This window comes from Chiloscyllium plagiosum, unplaced genomic scaffold (genome assembly GCF_037043375.1).
Source record: "Chiloscyllium plagiosum isolate Xiang-an unplaced genomic scaffold, Cpla_swu_hap1 HiC_scaffold_29, whole genome shotgun sequence".
Taxonomy (NCBI): domain Eukaryota; kingdom Metazoa; phylum Chordata; class Chondrichthyes; order Orectolobiformes; family Hemiscylliidae; genus Chiloscyllium; species Chiloscyllium plagiosum.
The window spans coordinates 35,945,134-35,965,377 of record NW_028270167.1 but is presented as its reverse complement, the minus strand read 5'-3'; the positions used below and the strand labels follow the sequence as shown (position 1 = coordinate 35,965,377).

The 20,244-nt window shown below is 41.7% G+C and overlaps 1 protein-coding gene across 1 annotated transcript in view; it reads right to left on the bottom strand.

The window, feature by feature from the left end:
• foxred1 (FAD-dependent oxidoreductase domain containing 1) overlaps positions 1-20,244 on the bottom strand; it is a 48,186-nt gene extending 27,942 nt beyond the window's left edge. Inside the window, exons 1-4 of the mRNA XM_043676899.2 lie at positions 20,086-20,244; positions 14,993-15,213; positions 12,761-12,871; positions 6,986-7,104 (exon numbers count right to left, since the gene is read on the bottom strand). Of these exons, the coding sequence (XP_043532834.2) occupies positions 6,986-7,104; positions 12,761-12,871; positions 14,993-15,213; positions 20,086-20,221 (587 nt within the window). The 5' untranslated portion in view covers positions 20,222-20,244. The remainder of the gene's footprint in view (positions 1-6,985; positions 7,105-12,760; positions 12,872-14,992; positions 15,214-20,085) is intronic.

Below are 20,244 nucleotides of genomic sequence, written 5' to 3'. Positions count from 1 at the left end.
ATGTACATGAGATAAGGCTCAGTTGTGTCTCGAGAGCTAATATCTCACTATTACGTATTTTGTAGGCTCATTCAAGAATAAATAGGTGGGAGAGGCACTCGAGAAGCTGGAGCACAACAAAAAAGTAGGTAAAAACAAGGACTGCAGATGCTGGAAATCAGATTCTAGATTAGAGAGGTGCTGGAAAAGCACAGCAGTTCAGGCAGCATCCGAGGAGCAGGAAAATCGACGTTTCGGGCAAAAGCCCTTCATCAGGAATACAGGCAGAGAGCCTGAAGGGTGGAGATAAATGAGAGGGGGGTGGGGGTGGGGAGAAAGTAGCTTTTGCCCGAAACATCGATTTTCCTGCTCCTTGGATACTGCCTGAACTGCTGTGCTTGTCCAGCACAACACTAATCCACAAAAAACTTAAAGACCATACCTTCATTGGCTACTAGGCGATACTAGACCATGCAAAAAAAAAAAAGTGAGGATTGCAGATGCTGGAAATTAGAGTAGAGTGTGTGGTGCTGGAAAAGCACGGCAGCTCAGGCAGCATCCAAGGAGCAGGAAAATCGACGTTTTGGACAAAAACCGTTACTCAGGAATGATGCTGGGAACCTTGGGGGTAAAGAGATAAATGGGAGGGGGTGGGGCTAGGGAGAAAGTAGCTGAGAGTACAATGATAGAGGGTAACGGTGATAGGTCGGAGAAGAGGGTGAAATGGATAGGTGGAAAGGAAAAGGGAATGTGGGACAGGTCATGAAGGCGGTGCTGAGTTTGAAGGTTGGAAGTGGGAGAAGGTGGGGGAAGGGCAAATGAGGAAACTGGTGAAATCCACATTGATGCCGTGGGGTTGGAGGGTCTAGAGGCAGAAGATGAGGCGTTCTTCCTCCAGCCGTCGGGTGGTGAGGGAGTGGCAATGGAGGCGGCCCAGGACCTGTAGGTCCTCAACGGATGGGAGGTGGTTGACGTGTTCGGTCACGGGGTGGTGGGGTTGGTTGATACGGGTGTCCCAGAGATGTTCTCTGAAGCGCTCTGCGAGTTGGCGTCCAGTCTCCCCAATGTAGAAGAGGCCACATCCTGAGCAATGGATACAATAAATGACGTGTGGAAGTGCAGGTGAAACTTTGATGGATGTGGAAGTCTCCTTTGGGGCCTTAGACGGAGGTGAGGAGGGAGGTGTGGGCCCAGGTTTTGCAATTCCTGTGACAGCAGGGAAAGGTGCCAGGAGGGGAGGGTGGGTTGTTGGGGGGCATGGACCTGACAAGGTAGTTGCAGAGGGAACTACAGAAGGAGGATAAGGAGGAGTCTTTAATGCAGTCTTTAATGAAGGTGGCCATCTGGTGTGTTCATATGTGGAACTGGTCCTCCTGGGAGCAGATGTGATGGAGGCAGAGGAATTGGGAATAAGGAATAGCATTTTTGCAGGAGGCAGGGTGGGAGGAGGTGTAATCCAGGAGTCGGTGGGTTTGTAAAAAATGTCAGTGCTGAGTCAGTCACCGTTAATAGAGATGGAGAGGTCCAGTAAGGGGAGGGAGGTGTCAGAGATAGTCCAAGTCAATTTATGGTCAGAAGGAATGTGTTGGTGAAGTTGATGAACTGTTCAACCTCCTCATGGGAGCAAGAGGTGGTGTCGATGCGGTCAATGTAGGAAGAAAAGGTGGGGAGTGATGGCGATGTAACTGCAGAAGGTAGACTGTTCTACGTAGCCGACAAAGAGACAGGCATAACTGGGGCCCATGGCTACCCCTTTCATCTGGAGGAAGTGGGAGGATTTGAAGGAGAAATTTTTAAGGGTAAGGACTAGTTCAGCCAAACAAATTAGAGTGTCAGTGGAAGGGTACTGGTAGGGACTTTGGGAGGGGAAGAAACAGAGGGCTTGGAGGCCCTAGTCATGGCAGATGGAGGTGTATAGGGACTGGATGTCCATAGTGAAGATGATGCGTTGGGGGCCAGGGAAAAGGAAGTATTGGAGGAGGTGGAGGGCAAGGGTGCCACCCCCCGCCCCCGTACGTATGTGATGAGTTCCTGGACCAGGGGGGATAGGACAGTATTGAGGAATGTGGAGATGAATTCAGTTAGCAGGCTGTGACGACAGACCATGGCCTAGTCTGTGGGGAGCAGTTGGAATGCAGAGCAGCAGCTGCACGGAGTACCAAACCCACTGAGCTCGGCCTGGTCAGCAGGCAATGGTTGGAAGGCAGAGCAGCACGGAGTGAGTATAAAACTCACTGAGCTCAGGGTGTGCGGCCTAACCGTACGTTGTGATTGCGAAAGATACTGGAGTGATATCACAGGGAAGCTGTGACGTGTTTTAGATTAGATTCTCAACAGTATGGAAACATTTGGCCCAACAAGTCCACACCGACCCAATGCCCTATATTTACCCCTGACTAATGCACCTAACACTATGGACAATTTAGCATGGCCAATTCACCTGACCTGCACATCTTTGGCTCGTGGGAGAAAACCGGAGGACCCGAAGGAAACCCACACAGACATGGGGAGAATGCGCAAACGCCAGACAGATGGTTGCCCAAGGTGAGAATCGAACCCAGGTCCCTGTCGCTGGGAGGCAGCAGTGCTAACCACTGAGCCATCATGCTGCCCACACCAACTTGATTGGCTATTAGGAAATCTGTAGCAAGTTTGAAAAACAGCATCGGAAAGAAGTATCACAAATGAATTAACTTATACATTTATATAAATTAATAAAGTAACTAAGTCGAGATGGCTGGGCAGGTGATGTGCTGTAGCTGTATGGTACGGAAGCTGCCTGATTCCATTATGAACAGCAGCCACCCTATCTGCAGCATGTGCTCGTTGCTGGAGGAACTCCGGCTCAGAATTATCGAGCTGGAATCTGAGCTTCAAACACTGACACATTCGGGAGGGGGAAAGAGTTACCTGGATTTTTTTTTTTCAGGAGGCAGTCACACCCAGTAGATTAAGTAATTCAAATTCAGTCAGTGATCAGGGACAACAGGGTGTGATTGCAAGTGAGGCAGGTAGAGGGATCCTGAGTTCAGGAACGGAACAGCCTCCGTTCTGGACCTTGTCCAATAGGTATGAGATGTTTGCTCTGCATGTGGATGAGGAAAAGGCCTGCGGGGAGAATGAGGCAGCTGACCACGGCATTGTGGTGCAAAAGACAATAGGTGCAGGAGTAGGCCAGTCTGCCCTTCGAGCCTGCACCACCATTCAATATGATCATGACTGATCATCCTTAATCAGTATAATGTACCAATCAAGAGGGAGGAGCAAAGAGACAAGTGATAGTTACAGCGGATTCTATAATTAGGGGGATGGATTGTATCCTTTGCAAGCCGGATCAGGAGTCCTGCATGGTGCCAGGACACAGGAAGGATATTGGAGTGGGAGGGGGAGGATCCAGGTGTTGTGGCCCATGCTGGGACAAACAACATAGGCAAGGCTAGGAACAAGGACCTGTTTGAGGATGATCAAGCACGAGGAACAAAATTAAGGAACAGGTCCTTGAGGATTTTAATCTCTGGAGCCACATTCGAATTGGTTTGGGGGAATCAGAAAATTCAGGAGTTAAACATCTGGCTAAGGGAGTGGTATGGAAGAGAGGGGTTCCATTTCATGGGGCATTGGTATCAGTTTTGGAACAGAAGGGATCTGTACCGATGGGACAGTCTCCACCTGAACCAATCTGGAACGAGGGTTCTAGGGAAAAGGATAAATCGGGTGATCACTAGGAGTTTAAACTAGTGAGTCGGGGAGAAGGGTAAAGGACTGAAAGTATGATGGAAAGTAAAAAGGTAAGCAGCAGGGTAGCATGTATGCAGGAGGGTTTAACTACAAAGAGGACTATGAAAGAAGTAAAAAAGAAAGATAACTCAGAAGATATTGAGAGATGTTGGAAATCATGAGGGTATCAAAATGAGCATAAAGGCACTTTACTGAATGATTGTAGCATTTGTAACAAGGTCGATGACTGAATGGCATAAATCACTGATCGAGTATGATTTAGTAGCCATTATGGAGACATGCTTACAGGATAGTCACAACTGGGAGTTAAATATCCATGGGTATCAGACTATTCGGAAACAGACAGGAAGATAAGGGAGGTGGTGTGGTTCTGATATGAAGGATGACTTCAGGGCAGGGCTGAGAGATGATTTAGGTTCTATGGAGAATAAGGTTGACCATTTGGGTGGAAATTAGAAATTCTAAGAAGACAAAGTCACTGTTGGACGTGGGGCGGGCAATAAAAAAACAAACTAATGCTTGTAAAAATGGTTTGGCAATCATCATGGGGGATTTTTGATCTACGTGTCAACTGGTTGAACCAGCTCAGTCAGGTTAGCCTTGAGGTGGAGGTCATTGAGTGTATCCACAATAGTTTTTTTGACCAGCATATAATGGAACTGATGAGAGAGCAAGTTATCCTAGATCTGGTCCTGCGTAATGAGACAGGAATAATTAATGACCTCATGGTTAAGGATTCTCTCAGAAGGAGTGATTACAGTATGGCTGAATTTAGAATACAGATGGACAGTGTGAAGATAAAATCCAATACCAGGGTCCTGTGCTTAAACAAGGGAGACCACAACAGGATGAGGGAGGAGTTGGCTAAAGTAGACTGGAAACAAAGATTTTATGGTGGAACAGTTGGAAATCAGTGGTGGACTTTCAAAGCAATTTTTCCAAAGTGGTCAGCAAAAGTATATTCCAGTGAAAAGGAAGGACTGTAAGAAAAGGGGTAATCTGCCATGGCTGTCTAAGGAAATAAGGCAGGCTATCAAATTGAAAGAGAAGGCATACAAAGTGGCCAAGAATAGCAGGAAACTAGAAGATTGGAAAAACTTAAAAGGTCAACAGAAAGCCACTAAAAGAGCTATAAAGAAAAGTAAGATAGAACATGAGAAAAACTAGCACCAAATATAAAGACAGATAGCAAAAGTTTCTATCAATATATAAAACAAAAAAAAGAGGCTAAAGTAAACACTGGTCCTTTAGAGGATGAAAAGAGACATTTAGTTATGGGAGATGATGAAATGGCCGAGGCACTGAACACGTATTTTGTGCCAATTTTAACAGTGGAGGACACTAATAACATGCCAGTAATTGACAAGGAGACAAAGGTAGGTGAGAATCTGGAAACAATCATTATTATGGAAGAGGTAGCGTTGGGCAAGCTAGTGGAGCTAAGGATAGACAAGTCTCCTGGCCCTGATGGAATGCATCTCAGGGTACTAAAAGATGGCAGGATAAATAGCAAGTGCACTTGTGGTAATTTTCCAAAATTCGCCAGACTCAGATAGTTCCAGCAGATTGGAAAATACAAATGTCTTGCCACTGTTTAAAAAGGGCAGCAGACCAAAGATGGGAAATTTTAGGCTGGTCAGCTTAACTTTTGTACAGGGGAAGATGCTCGAGTCTATTATCAAGGAAGAAATAGCAAGGCATCTAGATAGAAATTGGCCGTTGGGCAGATGCAGGATGGTTTCACGAAGGGCAGGTCATGCTTAACTAATGTTATAGAATTCTATGAAGATATTATGAACATGGTGGACAACGGGGACCCAGTGGATGCGGTGTACTTAGATTTCCAAAAGGCCTTTGACAAGGTGCCACACAAGGGACTGCTAAATAAGGTAAAGCTGCAGAGTGTCACGTGTAAAGTATTGGCAGGGATAGAGGGTTGGTTGACTAATAGGAAGCAAAGAGTGGGGATAAATGAGTGCTTTTCTGGTTGGCAATCAGTAACTAGTGGTGTGCCTCAGGAAAGAGTGTTGGGACCAGAATGATTCATAATTTACATAGATGGAAATGTGTTGCTGGTAAAGCGCAGCAGGTCAGGCAGCATCTAGGGAACAGGAGAATCGACGTTTCGGGCATTAGCCCTTCTTCGGCTAATGCCCGAAACGTCGATTCTCCTGTTCCCGAGATGCTGCCTGACCTGCTGCGCTTTTCCAGCAACACATTTCCATCTCTGATCTCCAGCATCTGCAGACCTCACTTTCTCCTCATAATTTACATAATTGATTTGGAGTTGGTGTCCACATGTAGCGTGTCAAAGTTGGCAGATGACACGAAGATGAGTAGCAGAGGAAAGTATGCAGTGGACTGTGAAACTTTGTACAGCAACATAGATACATTGAGTGTGTGAACAAAGGTCTGGCAGATGGAATACAATGTTAATAAATGTGAAGTCATCAGTTTTGATAGGAGTAACAGTAAAAAGGATTATTACTTGAATGGTAAAAAGCTGCAGCATGCTGCTATGCAGTGGGACCTGGATGTCCTTGTGCATGAATCACAGAAGGCTGGTCTGCAGATACAACAGGTAATTAGGAAGGCAAATGGAATTTTGTCCTTCACTGCTAAAGGGATTGAGGTATATTGCAGCTGTATAGGTTGCTGGTGAGGCCACACCTGGAGTACTGCACACAGTTTTGGTCTCCTTACTCAAGGAAGGATGTACTGCCACTAGAGAAGGTGCAGAGGGGGTTGGTTTATGAAGAGAGACTGTGTAAAGTGGGATTATATTCATTGGAATTTAGAAGAATGGGGGGGGAAGCGGGAAAAGGAGGGGATCTTATAGAAACATATAAAATGAAGAAGAAAATAGATAAGATAGACAGAGAGAATGGCAGGTGAAACTAGGACAAGGAGGCATAGCTTCAAAATTAGGGGGGAAAAGCAGATTTAGTACTGAATAGAGAAGCAAGTTCTTCACCCAGAAGGTGGTGAATTTATGGAATTCCCTGCCTAGTGAAATAGTTGATGCTACTTCAGTAAGTGTTTTTAGAGCCAAGATAGATTTTTTTAAACAACAAAGGAATTAAGAGTTATGGTGAGAGGGCGGGTGAGTGGACCTGAGACCATTAAAAGATTAATCATGATCTTATCAAATAGCGGAGCAGGCTCAAAGGGCCAGGTAGCCTCCTTGTAGTTTTTACATTCAAAAAAAAATTCAGATGAATAAAACTTTTTAAAAAATTATTAAAGCCTTGACTTTCAAACATCTCACCTTTGAATTTGATAGTTTTCTTCCAAAATTGCACTCTGCTCCTGTCCAGCCAGAAAGAGATAGCCTGTAGGGTTGAACTGGATATCCACAGGTTCCTCATTCACCACATTTAAGTGCTCCTGTATTCAGGAAGGAAATTTACTATCAGAAATAATGGGCTGCTCCACTGACTCATTGGCTACATTATTGAAACTCAAAAATGCAATAGAATAAATGTACACAGTTGCTGGTACATTTTATTCAAGTGCGATTTTGTAGAATCCATAAAGTGGAGAAAGAGAGGCCATTTGGTCCATCAAGTCTGCACCCACCCATTGTAGAGCATCTCACCCAGACCAAGCCTTCCACCCTATCCCCATAAGCTCTCAATCACCATGGCTAATCCACCTCGCCTGCACATTCCTGGACATTACAGACAATTTAGCATGGCCAACCCACCTAATCTACGCATCTTTGGACTATGGGAAGAAACCAGAGCAACTAGTGGAAACCAAGGCAGACATAGGGAAAACATTCAAACTCCACACAGATGGTCACCCAATGCTTGAATTGAACCCGGGTACTTGGTGCGGTAAGGCAATGAGTGCTAACCACTAAGCTACTGTACCACCCTTATTTTCACTGGATTTGTTATCTTCAGTATTGCAGACAGCAATAATTTTTTGAAAAATTTGTTTTAATAGCACATTAGATGATTTATTCCTGTCTATTGTACAAGCCGATCATTTGTCAACGTTGAGTGCTTTTAATTCTTGATCAAACCTTGAATTTACCTCAAGAGCTAAGCTTCTCACTGGAAGATCTAGCAGAATTATTCCCAGTTCACAGAACATCAGTGGCTCAGATAGTATCCAAAAAGAACTGGGTCTATTTACATCAGAGCAGCACAGAATTTAAGGCAGTCTGAGGAGTTAATTTTCCTAGCCTCCTGATAACATGGCTGATGATATGGTGGCTGCTGACTCTCGAACATCAAGGGAAGTGGGTGAAGCAATTTCATTTTTGAGACAGGATTGTATTTTATGTGGATTCACAGATATGGAAACATACAACCAAAGTGATCTCCTGGATGAATTTTGAGGGACTCAAAGGAATTTTCCAGTGTCCTTTTCCCCTTTCGTGCTTTTTTTAAAAACATAACAGCATGCCAACTATGAGCACAGGTAATCTCTTGGATCCTCTAGCCTGCTCTGCCATTCAAAATGTTGTGGTTAATTGGTTAGTATTGGAACCTACACACTTCCAATAACCTTTCACCCTTTACTTATCAAGAATCTCTGCCTCAAATGTATTCAAAGATCATGCTTCCATGCCTTTCAAGGGAGAGAGTTTCAAAGATTACCCTCTTAGATTAGAATTTTTTCTTTATATCTGAAATGTGTGATCATTGATTTTTAAACAGTGACCCCTGGATTCTCTAACAAGAGGAAACACCCTTTTCACTTGCACCCTGTCAAGGTTCTGCAGAATCTTGTATGTTTCAATCAAGCCACTTCTTACTCATTTAAACTCCAAGCCTGTGTAAATTTTTCCTCTTAAGATAAATCACGTTTGCCAAGAGTTGTCTAGTAAACCTATGAAACCTATGAACTGCTTCTAATACATCTTTCTTTAAATAAGGAGATCTATGGTATACACAGTACTCCAGATATTATCTCAACAATGGCCTAATTGAAGCATAATCTCCTTTTGTTTTCAATTCACTTTGTAATAAAGAATAATATTCAATTGGTTCTCAAGTAATTTCCCTCGAATCAAAAATATATCTGTTCACAACTACTCTATGCTTCCAATCTTTTGGTCAACTACAAAGCCAAATTACATGTAATCCCTCATATTTCCACTTTCCTTTCTATGAATTTGTATTTATACATTTGTATTTATTCTTACATTAACCATTGTGAAATAGAAAAGCTTTCAAATTATAACAACAGCGAAGAATGTCTGCGCTTGTTTCTCTCATCAATGTTTGTGCATAAATGACTAACTTCAGATGGAGGGTTTGAGCTAAAGGGAGAGACTGAACAGGCTGGGGCTACTTTCCCTGGAGCGATGGAGGCCGGGGTGACAAATTGAACCGAAGAGTCTGTTTCTGTGCTGTACAACTTGATGACTCCATGACACTGTTATCAGGATGCCTATGTTTAAATTGTAAGATAAATTGTGTTATGATATGTTAAGTGCCACTTCGATGTAAGCTGCAAATTAATGACAGTGACAAAAGACTTTCACTGCAATGTTCAGATTCACCTTCAGTGTAATGACTGTGCTCCAAGTTTCTGGAGCCATAACTGCAGAAATTAAACTTCCATCTTTTATCCATGTTTAATCATTTATTGTTGGTCCTGCAAGTTTGCAATTTAACGGAAGAGTTTATGCTGACTGCTCAGTGGAGAAAATACATATTTAAATAACTAATATATCTGAATGCCTACATGTTGAACAATTTACACTCAGTCATAGAGAAGTACAGCACGGAAACAGACCCTTTGGTCCAATTCATCCATGCCAACCAGATATCCCAACCTAATCTAGTCCCACCTGCTCGCATCCACCTCATATCCCTCCAAACCCTTCTATTCATATATCCATCCAAATGTCTCTCAATGTTGCAATTGTACCAGCCTCCACCACGTCCTCTGGCTACCCGTTCCAGACATGCACCACCCTCTGTGTGAAAACGTTGCCCCGTAGGTCTCTTTTATATCTTTCTCCTCTCACTCTAAACCTATGCCCTCTAGTTCTGGACTCCCCCACCTCAGGGAAAAGACTTTCCCCATTTACCCTATCCATGCCCTCATGATTTTAAAAACCTCTATAAGGTCACTCCTCAGTCTCCAACGCTCCAGGGAAAACAGCCCTAACCTGTTCAGCCTCTCCCGATAGCTCAAATCCTCCAACCCTGGCAACATCCTGGCTCAGTGTTAGTACTGCTGCTTTACAGTGCCAGGGGCCTTGGTTCAATTCCAGCCTGTGGATTTGTTGGGCTGAATGGCCTGTTTCCACACTGTAGGGATTGTACAATACTAACCTGTTAGGGGCGGCATGGTGGCTAGCACTGCTGCCTCACAACACCAGAGACCCGGGTTCAATTCCCGCCTCGGGCAACTGTCTGTGTGGAGTTTGCACATTCTCCCTGTGTCTGCATGGGTTTCCTCTGCATGCTCCAGTTTCCTCCCAAAGTCAAAAATGTGCAGGTTAGGCGAATTGGCCATGCTAAATTGCCCGTAGTGTTAGGTGAAGGGGTAAATGTAGGGGAATGGGTCTGGTTGGGTTGCTCTTCGGAGAGTTGGTGTGGACTGGTTGGGTCGAAGGGCCTGTTTCCACACTAAGTAATCTAATCTAATCCTTGTAAATCGTTTTTGAACCCTTTCAAATTTCACAACAACCTTCCGATAGGAAGGAGACCAGAACTGCATGCAATATTCCAACAGTGGCCTAACCAATGTCCTGTCCTCAACACTGACCAATAAAGGAAAGCATACCAAACGCCTTCTTCACTATTGTATCTACCTGCGACTCCACTTTCAAGGAGGTATGAACCTGCACTCCAAGGTCTCTTTGTTCAGTAACACTCCCTAGGACCTTATCATTAAGTGTATAAGATCTCCTAAGACTTGCTTTCCCAAAATGCAGCACCTCACATTTATCTAAATTAAACTCCATCTGCCACTCCTCAGCCCATTGGCCCATCTGATTAAGATCCCATTGTAATCAGAGGTAACCTTTTTTTTGCTGGCCACTATGCCTCCAATTTTGGTATCGTCTGCATTGTAAGAATACTAATTATACCTCTTATATAAATGATTTGGGTGTGAGCATAAATGATGAAAAGTAGAGGATGCAACACCGATCCTTGTGGCACTCCACTGGTCACAGGCCTCCAGTCTGAAAAACAACCCTCCACCACCAGCCTCTGTCTTCTACCTTGCAGCCAGTTCTGTATTCAAATGGCTAACTCTCCCTGTATTCCGTGAGATTTAACCTTGCTAACCCAATCTCCCATGGGGAACTTTGTATAATGTCTTTAATGTAATAACAATGCTATGAACCACCTTGAAATGTTTTATTTTAAAAAATGACAGTGGACCATACAAATACATATGACAACTGGCCAAAAGATCTGAGTGTAGTGATCAGAACCAAAGTGACCTTGTTGACAAGGTCGTTGATTGGCCTAGCGTAACAAGTCTAATCAGGAAAGGAGAAAGTGAGGTCTGCAGATGCTGGAGATCAGGAAAACCTTGGCAGACGACTGTAAACAGGAGATTAGATCTCTTCCGTTCAGGTGACTGACTTAGAGTTGACTGGCCACAACAAGTTTACAACAAGGGCCTGAGACTATCAAAGGGTCCAAAGCCACTTTACATGTCGACCAGGCAGCAATTCTGAGATTTTGCAATGCCCACCCAGTGCCATTTGCTTTGTGGGCAAAAGCAGAGGTGGAAATCAGGAGACTGGAGAGCGAAGGAATCATCAAACCAGCGCAATTTACTGAGTGTGCCTTCATACAGACTGTGAAGCTCAGTTTGCCTTTGGGGGGATTTTTAAGCGAACAGTAAACCACTTCTTGCAGCTGGATAAACAAAGAGGACCTGTACAAAAAGTCGGTGTGGGGTGGGGGGGTCAGGGCAATATCCATTGCAAAGCTGGATGTAAGTCATCCCACCTGCAAATGCAGCTAACCTGAAGTGTCTAACCACGATGTTCCAGCCACTAAAGTACAGAACTGCCTTAAAATGAATCAGTTAGTAATTTTCTACCTGACATTTCCATGTTTGCATGGATTAACTTTACCAGCTAGAATTAATCCTCAACTACTTGTTATTTTGATACTGCTTAAATTTTCGAGAGTTAATTATCAAAGGTGCAGATCAATCTTGATTTGGAGCAGGAGGAAAAAGGTACAAGGCAAAAGGACAGTATTCCTCATCTCAAACACAGCTGGTGCCAAACTGTAAACCTAAATCCCTTGTTGGATCTAGTTCTAAAGCAAGAGCCAAAAGCAAATACCATTGTCTGACAAGATTTCTGTTAGATTTGCTCTGACACAGTTACCATAATAAGCCACTTTGAGCTGTATACTCCTTTTCCAGTCTGTCACGATGCGATCAAGGACAGATAATATTTTGGGTCATAATTTGTAAGCTTTGTGTGCTTTTATAGAGTTTGTGTGCCTGCTACAGTCAAATAGCAGTTTTCCAAGTGTTCAGTACTTGGAACCCTGACCAACCTACCTTCTATCTTAACCAGGAAATCCACTAATATAATCAGATTAAGGACAACATATTGTAGATCACAATTTTAAGGATTGAATTTTTCATAGAGATTGTATACTGCCAGATTGATACTGAGTCATACTGATTTGGAACATCCAGCTTCTAACTCTTGCCTGTGCTAATCTCACAGGTAGCTGTTGTACACAATTTATAACAGGAGCAAATAGGCAGAAATCAGCCAAAGTTTCGATGGGAAACCTTCAGGCTTAATTCCCACAGGGTTGAATATTCTTTCGATACTCATTGCACAGACTTGGGAAAGCTTGTGGGCAAGGTACTGAAAGGCTGCCAACACCTGTAAAATTGTACCCCTGAATAAATCACCAAGTATGAGAGAAAATAGATGGGCAAAGCGGTCTTAGCATTTTTTTATTAATATAAATGTCTACAAGGCTGGAAGTTGCCAATAGACCTTTAACCCCTGTAAGAAACCATTCAGCAAAGTCAAAACGTCCAAGCAACAGCCAGCTATATGCTACAGCCAACCTACTGGTACCTGGATATTGCGAAGGAAGTGAGCAGATTCAATGGACAGGTGGATATTTTCTGGCAGAGAGAACTGCTGGCGAATGCCTCCTACAGACAAGACTGTGGAGGCTTTGGCATACTGTGTACAAGAGAAAACAAATTAGCAACTGTAGCCAGAGACACTCAGTAAAACAAAACTTTACTTGACCAATATGTTGAATTACACTAACAGATGCTACATTTTGCCTTTGTTATGCTGTTGTGTTGTCAGTTTTATTTTATTGATAAGTGGGACAATACAAGATTTTCATTATTATATACACGAAGATTGAAAACATGCAGAAAATAAAATAAAACAAAACAAACTTCCAGTTTATTTACAAGATCACAGTGGCATTATAACTTACTTAAAACAGCTTAGTACTTGGCTGTGTTTAACTCGTGCTTTCAGTAAAGTTGAGGCAACAGGTCTCCTTACCACTGGTTAGGTTTGGGCAATTTCAATTGACACTTTAGGCAGTATTTGATTTACTTACATGCATTCTCAGTTACAAATGACAGAGCAAGTTGTTGCCAAAGAAAAGATGAGAGAAAGTGGTTTTCTCAAGGAAAAGCTTTTAAATTGTTTCCAGCAGGGAAGCTGGCCATTATATAAAAAAATACTTTGAGCTTCCAACAATCATTTCTGTAGTTGCCCCAAAGTTGGAAAGTTCCTCAAAAAAATTATAGAAATAATTCTCAGTTACCTTCCCTCAATTGAACACTCATCTTTTGCATTTCAAATGCTCAACCTATCAAACTCAGGAGCTCATGGTGTTTGTCCCCCAATGAAAACCATTAATCTCAAATAACGTTTGAATATTCCAACAATACGTTTTTCAACCCAAGGCATAGCTGCTAGTTTGGTGCAATTTCATTTGAATAAATAAGAGTATCATTCTGTCAGTGATCCCTCCTGGTTTCTCAAGCTAACTTTGGCACATGCAAACCATTCCTTTGACTAGATATATTATAAATAGTGGCAAATCTAAAATAGAAACAGAAAATGCTGGAAAGAGACTAGTAGACAAAAAGGAATATTGGACTCAATGTTAATTCCATTTCTCTCCCCAGATGTCACCAGATGCTCTGTGTCTCCAGCATGTTGTGTTTCAGAGCTCTGCTTTATGCTTTTCTACAGTTTGAGTTCCCAACCAAAATACAAAGTGAACAATTTTGTTCATATTTTCTCAGTACCAGTTCTTATTTTTTAAGTGTATTTTCCTTTGATTTCTGACTGATGAGCAGTTTCTTAAACAGGCTGCAAGCGAACCAAATGACGTTTTATTCCCAAACTGTATTCCATCCTCTAAAATGGTGTGTTGGAACAAGAGAGACAAGAAAACAAACTGATATATAAGCTAGGATTACTGAAATGGTATCAGGGATATTGGCCCAGAAAATTATGCAGAGAGATTAAGCTGGACCAGTTTATCTTAGAAAAAGGTGATAAACCTGAAAAAGCATTGCACATTGGTGTTGGAAGAATGAATGGTGACCTTACTGAAGACTAGATAGCATAGATGCTGGGAGGATGTCTCCCTACATGAGGGAATCTGGAACCACAGGGCAGAGTTTAAAAATGACATGACTCCAATTTAAGATGGAGAACAAGAAGAGCAATTTGTTCTTTCTGAACATGTCTTTGGAATGTTCTTTTACACTGCCAGCAAAGTCAGGAATTGTGGACACAGGCAAAAAAGAGGAGTTATGGTCACTGTAAATTTACCTAATGACACAGCAGGTTCAATGCACCAGATGGACTCGTGTCTTAGAGCTTTATAAAGTCATGACGGGCATAGATAAAGGTAAATAGGGAAGGTCTTTTTCATAGGATGGAGGAGTTCAAAACAAATGAGCATAATTTTTAAGCTAAGAAGAGAAATCTTTGAGGACGAGGGGCAAATCCTCACCAGTACAGACACTGTAGCCTACTGTCTGAAATGTCGGAATTAAAACTCAAAGATCATAATTGATTATAATAAAGAAAGAGCAAAATTCAGTTCAAGTGAAATGCAAAACTGGAGAGAACAAAGGAAAGAAACGGACCATCAGGAGTAGTATCTGCAGAGTGCTGACATTTTGTTATATGCTTTTGTAGAATAGGCTTATAATTCAGAGCAAAGGCTATTTAAATTTTGTTTACTGTAAAATTAGTTTTAGTACCACTGTATCTGATTGAGACATGAAATAGTCATTATCCTTCTATTGATTTACTCACAGATGGGTCTCTCTCTACGACCACCACTCGGACCCCTTCCCGAATTGCCTCTTTTTTCTTCAACCAGTAAGCAGTGGACCAGCCAACTACCCCTCCTCCCACAATGACAATATCGGCCCACTCAGGAGGCAGTCCAGGAGTCTGGTGCAATGGACTCCAATCACTGCCAGGAAGTACTTCCTTTGCTTTCTGCCTGAATTTGACAAACTCCTTTTCTAGATCTGGAACAAAGAAGAGCATTGAGGATAGATGATAACTACCACAAGCAAATAAAGTGCAAATATATTACTGTCAAATCTTCTTCAATCATGATCCAACATTCAAGCATATTTGTGCAACAAGTGATGGGAACCCTAAGAGATTTTCCCGTCAAACTAAGATGCCTAAAGGGCAAACATAGCACCACTATTATTTCCATGACTAAAGGAAACTCAGTTAGGTGTAAAATCCTAAATGGATCTAATTTATTTTGTCCAGTATTATACTGAGTAATACAATTAACAATTGAACTATCAGCTGATTCTTTTTCTAAATCACTAAGAGTTCTAAGTCTGAATATGGTTGCTTACTTCAAAAGGTTATTGTTAATTAGCTTGGAGAACTATTATTTGTTTTGATGTATAGGGAATTAATGTCATTCAGTCATTTACAGCACAGGAGGTAATTCAGCCTATTAAGTTCATGCTGGCTCAGTTAAACAATCCAGCCAATCCCACTTCTCCATTGGTTTCTTGAAGCCCTGTATTATGACAAGGGGTAACCCTCCCACTAATATAAACCAGCAACACGGAAAAGATTCATCCTGTGCTACAATCTATTAAAATTCAAGAGACAAAGAACTATTCCCAAAAGTCACTAAAGTAAAAATTAAAACCTTCATTTTTTAAAATAAAATCTAAAAATAATTAAGTAACAACTATTTACAACACTTATCTCTAACCTATCTTTTACTCCCCCCTCTACACTACTTGTCCGACAAAAACCCTGATTAGGGTTTACCAAAACATTCACATTTCAAAACCAGCCAGCTGTCGAATCTTCTCTTTGTATCGTCCTCTGTCTTCTTTTCCTCTTCTTAGGGTTTTTGTTTCACAGGTCGTTGCTAGATAAGAGACCTTTAAGAGAACTATTCTACAGACAGTCTGCATATGTTAGTTCAACTTTTCAATTTGTTTAATATTTATACCCCAAAGCATTGGATCATTTTTTTTTCAAGAGAACAAATGTCTTCCCTACATGGGATCGTTTCATTGGTCTTAATATTGTCAAAATACCAAATTAAAATTTGGTTGGAGTATAGTAGCTTGAGGCATGACTTTGGCTGAATTTGAATTTGTTTTTTTGTCCCATAGCAACCCAGGTACTGCGAGCTGCTGGAGCAAATGTTACAGTGTAAATTCTCCAGCACTGTGCGCTTGCTAATTCCTTCAACTCTCGAAAGGTACAGTACACCTCTACACCTTCATAACGCCTACAAGTTTATTTTCTCCAATACCCATTCAATTGTTTAGGTATTTATCAAACATTCAATGTCAACTTTCATTTTATATTGTACTTTTAATGTAATAAAAAATCTCAGAAAGCTTCATAAGTGTTATAGAACAACATTTGCCAATAAACCACAATGGGATTATCAGGAAAAACGTGATGAAAGAGTATCTTTTGAATATCTCAACAAGGTAGAGATATTTTGAGAGGGAATGCCAAAGTAAAAGGTCCCCAGCAGCTGAACATACAACCACCAATGAAGATCAAGAGCGTTCAGGTGGCCAGAGATTTGGGAGAACTGGAAAATTGCATGAAGTTACAGAAACTGGAAAAGGTTCAGAAGAGATTTACTAGGATGTTGCCAGGTATAGAAGGTGTGAATTATAAAGAAAGGCTGAATAGACTGGGACTTTATTCACTGGAGTGCAAGAGGTTGACAGCCAACCTGATATGCCTATAAAATAATGAGTGTAAATAGAGTTAATGGTAATTGTCTTTTCCCTAGTATGGGGAATTTGAAGACTTGCAGGCACATTTTTAAAGCCAGAGGGATTTAAGACAGACACAAGGTGACCTTTCAAAAAAAAAAGAGGGTGGTTCATATGTGGAACGAACGAACTTCTGAGCAAGTGGTGGATGTGGGTACAATTACAACATTTAAATGGCATTTGGATAAGTACATGAATAGGAAAGGTTTGGAGGGATATGGGCCAGTAGCAGGCAGATGGGACTAGTTTAGTTTGAGATTATGTTTGACATGGGACTGGTTAGGCCAAAGGAGATAGTTTCCGTGCTGTATGACTCTTAATAGGGAAGGGGAGGCCACAGAATGTGGAAAAATGTAAAATAGGCATGAAGAAAAGTATTGGCACAATTATTGCAATATATGTATTAACTGGTACATACTGGGAACAGGTATGGCTGGCTAATAGAATTGTCTACGTGTCACTTATTCACTACTTTATTTTCAACTGTGGTACTTCAAGGGGATGCTTCCCCACAAGTGGAAGGTGCTCTTTGATATTGCCCAAAATTAATGGCCAGGGTTGAGCCCATTTAAACTGAAAATGATCTCCAGCTTCTGAGAAGTCACAGAATGTTTTGCCAATGTAATGCATCTAACTTTGAGTTGGAAATGCTTCTTTTTCTTTTAGTTAGAACAGCAATAAACACTTGACTTTATTAATAAACAGTGCATAAAAGCTCATAGTTAAACTAGAAATTCAAAAAGAACAATTAGGCCTCAGAGAGGATTCACTGAAATGAGAGCAGGGATGAGGGATTTCAGTTTTAGGGTGGGACTAGAAAAGCTGAACCGAGGTTCGGAGGAGATCTGATGGAGACTTTCAAAATCCAAGTGATTTCGATAGTGAAAATAAGGTTAAACCATCCAATGCTTGAAGGATAAATAAACAGAGCTCACAGATTTACAATGATTGGCTAAAGAACCAGAGGTGACATGAAAACAAGGATGTAGTAAGCACTTATGGTCAGGTGTGCAGTGCCTGAGAGTTTGGCAGAAGGAAATTTGAAATGGGAATCAGCAAAATACCTATTCAGGCTGCGGGTGTTTTTTTGGATGAAATGTTGAACCAAAGACCTGCTACTGTGAGGTAGCTACAAACGATTCAATGATCTTATTTGAACAAGTAGCTTTCCTGGTATCCCCTGGCCAGCTTTATTCTTTCTCAAACAGTTTGTTTAATCACATTTATCATTGTTGTTTGTTGAACCATGCTGTACCATTTGTGAATTTGTCCTTAATCTTAAGTGTGATGACTGATGTTGATAGGAAAATAGAAGTAGACCATACAGTTGCTTAAGCCTGCTATGGCATTCAACATAATCATGACTGAATTTCTGCCTCAACTTCACTTTTCTATACTTCCCAAATCACTGCCAACTGAGGGTGTCAAAAAGGACATGAACATGACACATCTATAAGAAAACAAACAAGCTGCTCAAGAAATAAATCACACTTGCAAACCACCCAAATGAAGGTACCTTAAGACTAGTGAATTTAAAGGCCAGCTAGGGATTCACACATGAAAAATTCAAGTCTTAGCCTTGTTATCCAAGATTTACTCTTCACATTACAGCAAAAAAAAAGACTGAAATAAATTATAAAAGAAAAAAAGTATTTTATCTGTCCATTTTGATGTCCCCCTTGATACTTTATTGATTCTGAATTGTTCACCTTGATGGCCCATGTTTTGCAGCTCATTAACATGTTTCTTTAAACATACCTTCATGAGTGGATTCTGTCAGTTTCAAAATGACTCTTTATTTCCTTAACAAAATTACTTGTCTCTCCAAATCTCTTGCATATTAAGCCTCTCTTTATACTTATTGTGCATGGCTTGCAACATAGCCTGAATAAAATTTTGACAGGCAAGGTGAAATTTGCTCTGAAACATATACAGCACATGTACTACTCCAGTCCAACTTTGACTGGGCCTGCAGTAGTATAGAACAATACTGAATTAAATGAAATTTGTGGTACTCTATGTTCACTTTGTTTCTTAGCTATTTCTTTAGCTGGTCCTGGTAACAATCTGGCTTGTATAGACAATGTAAACCCAGAAGTGTCAAAAATTGAAAGCTCAAGAGAGTAAACAATAAAAGATTGTATTTACCTATTGTAAATCATTGACACAAGTAAAATCCAAGAACCTATTTGCTTGCTAAATTCTTTCTCAATAACTGCTGCCACTTACAAAGATCTAACAATCCCTCTAACAATCCTTGTTCCACAGAACACTGGTATACATATCTATCCATCCCTTAAGGTAGAACAGGTAAGTGAAGTGGTTAAGGAGGCATATGGAATACTTGTCTTTATAAACTAAGGGACAAAGTTTAAGAGCAAGGTGGTCATGCTGAAACAGTATAAAATATCAGTTAGATCCCAGCTAGTGTTGTGTTTAGTTCTGGAACCCACACTATGAGAGGAATGTGATTTCACTGGAGAGAGTACAGAGGAGATTTACTGGGATGTTGCCTGAAGGGAAGCTTGAGTAATAAAGAGATTGAATACAATGGACATGATTTAGACGTATAAAATTATGACAGAATAGACTGGGTGGATGGGAAGAAGCTTTTCCCCCTTGATCAAAGACCATTGGGCATGGATTTGAGATAAGGGGCAAAGAGGTTTAGAGAGGATGTAAGGAAACTGATTTTCCCTGCAGACGGTACTAGGAATCTAGAACTCACTATAAGGGCAGTGCAGACACACAAAGGTTCGTAACGTTGAAGTTGTACTAAATGTTCAGTTACGATTCCAGGGCATACAGAGCTCTGTGCTGGAACACAGGATTAGAATAGGTAAGTACTAGCTTTTGGTCGGTGCAGACTCGATGTCATTTATGCGGTGAGACAAAAGGAGCTCCTTTCACGAGAGTAATATATCTTCCGAGTTCTCATGAAAGGTCGCAAAAAACGAAATGCGTTCCTCTCCCTCCAAATAGGCTTTTAACTCTACGATTGAACTGTAAAAGTGTGAGGAAGGGTCTATGCGTCAGCTGTTGGGGACGCTGGCGGTCATGTTGCCACAGACAGCTGCCTTCCGTCGGGCTAACGCCAGACCCCCCTCCCCCCCTTACCTTTCACAAAGTCGCTTCGCCTCTGTGCACTGGCGCTGACGGCACGCCGGCCTTGCCCTCGGCAGGGTGAACGGAGGCAGAGGCAGCGGTGCGGGGAGCCCAGAGGCCGGCACGTGCGGACAACTCGGCACAACATCACAGCAACTGCTGGCGGTGGGA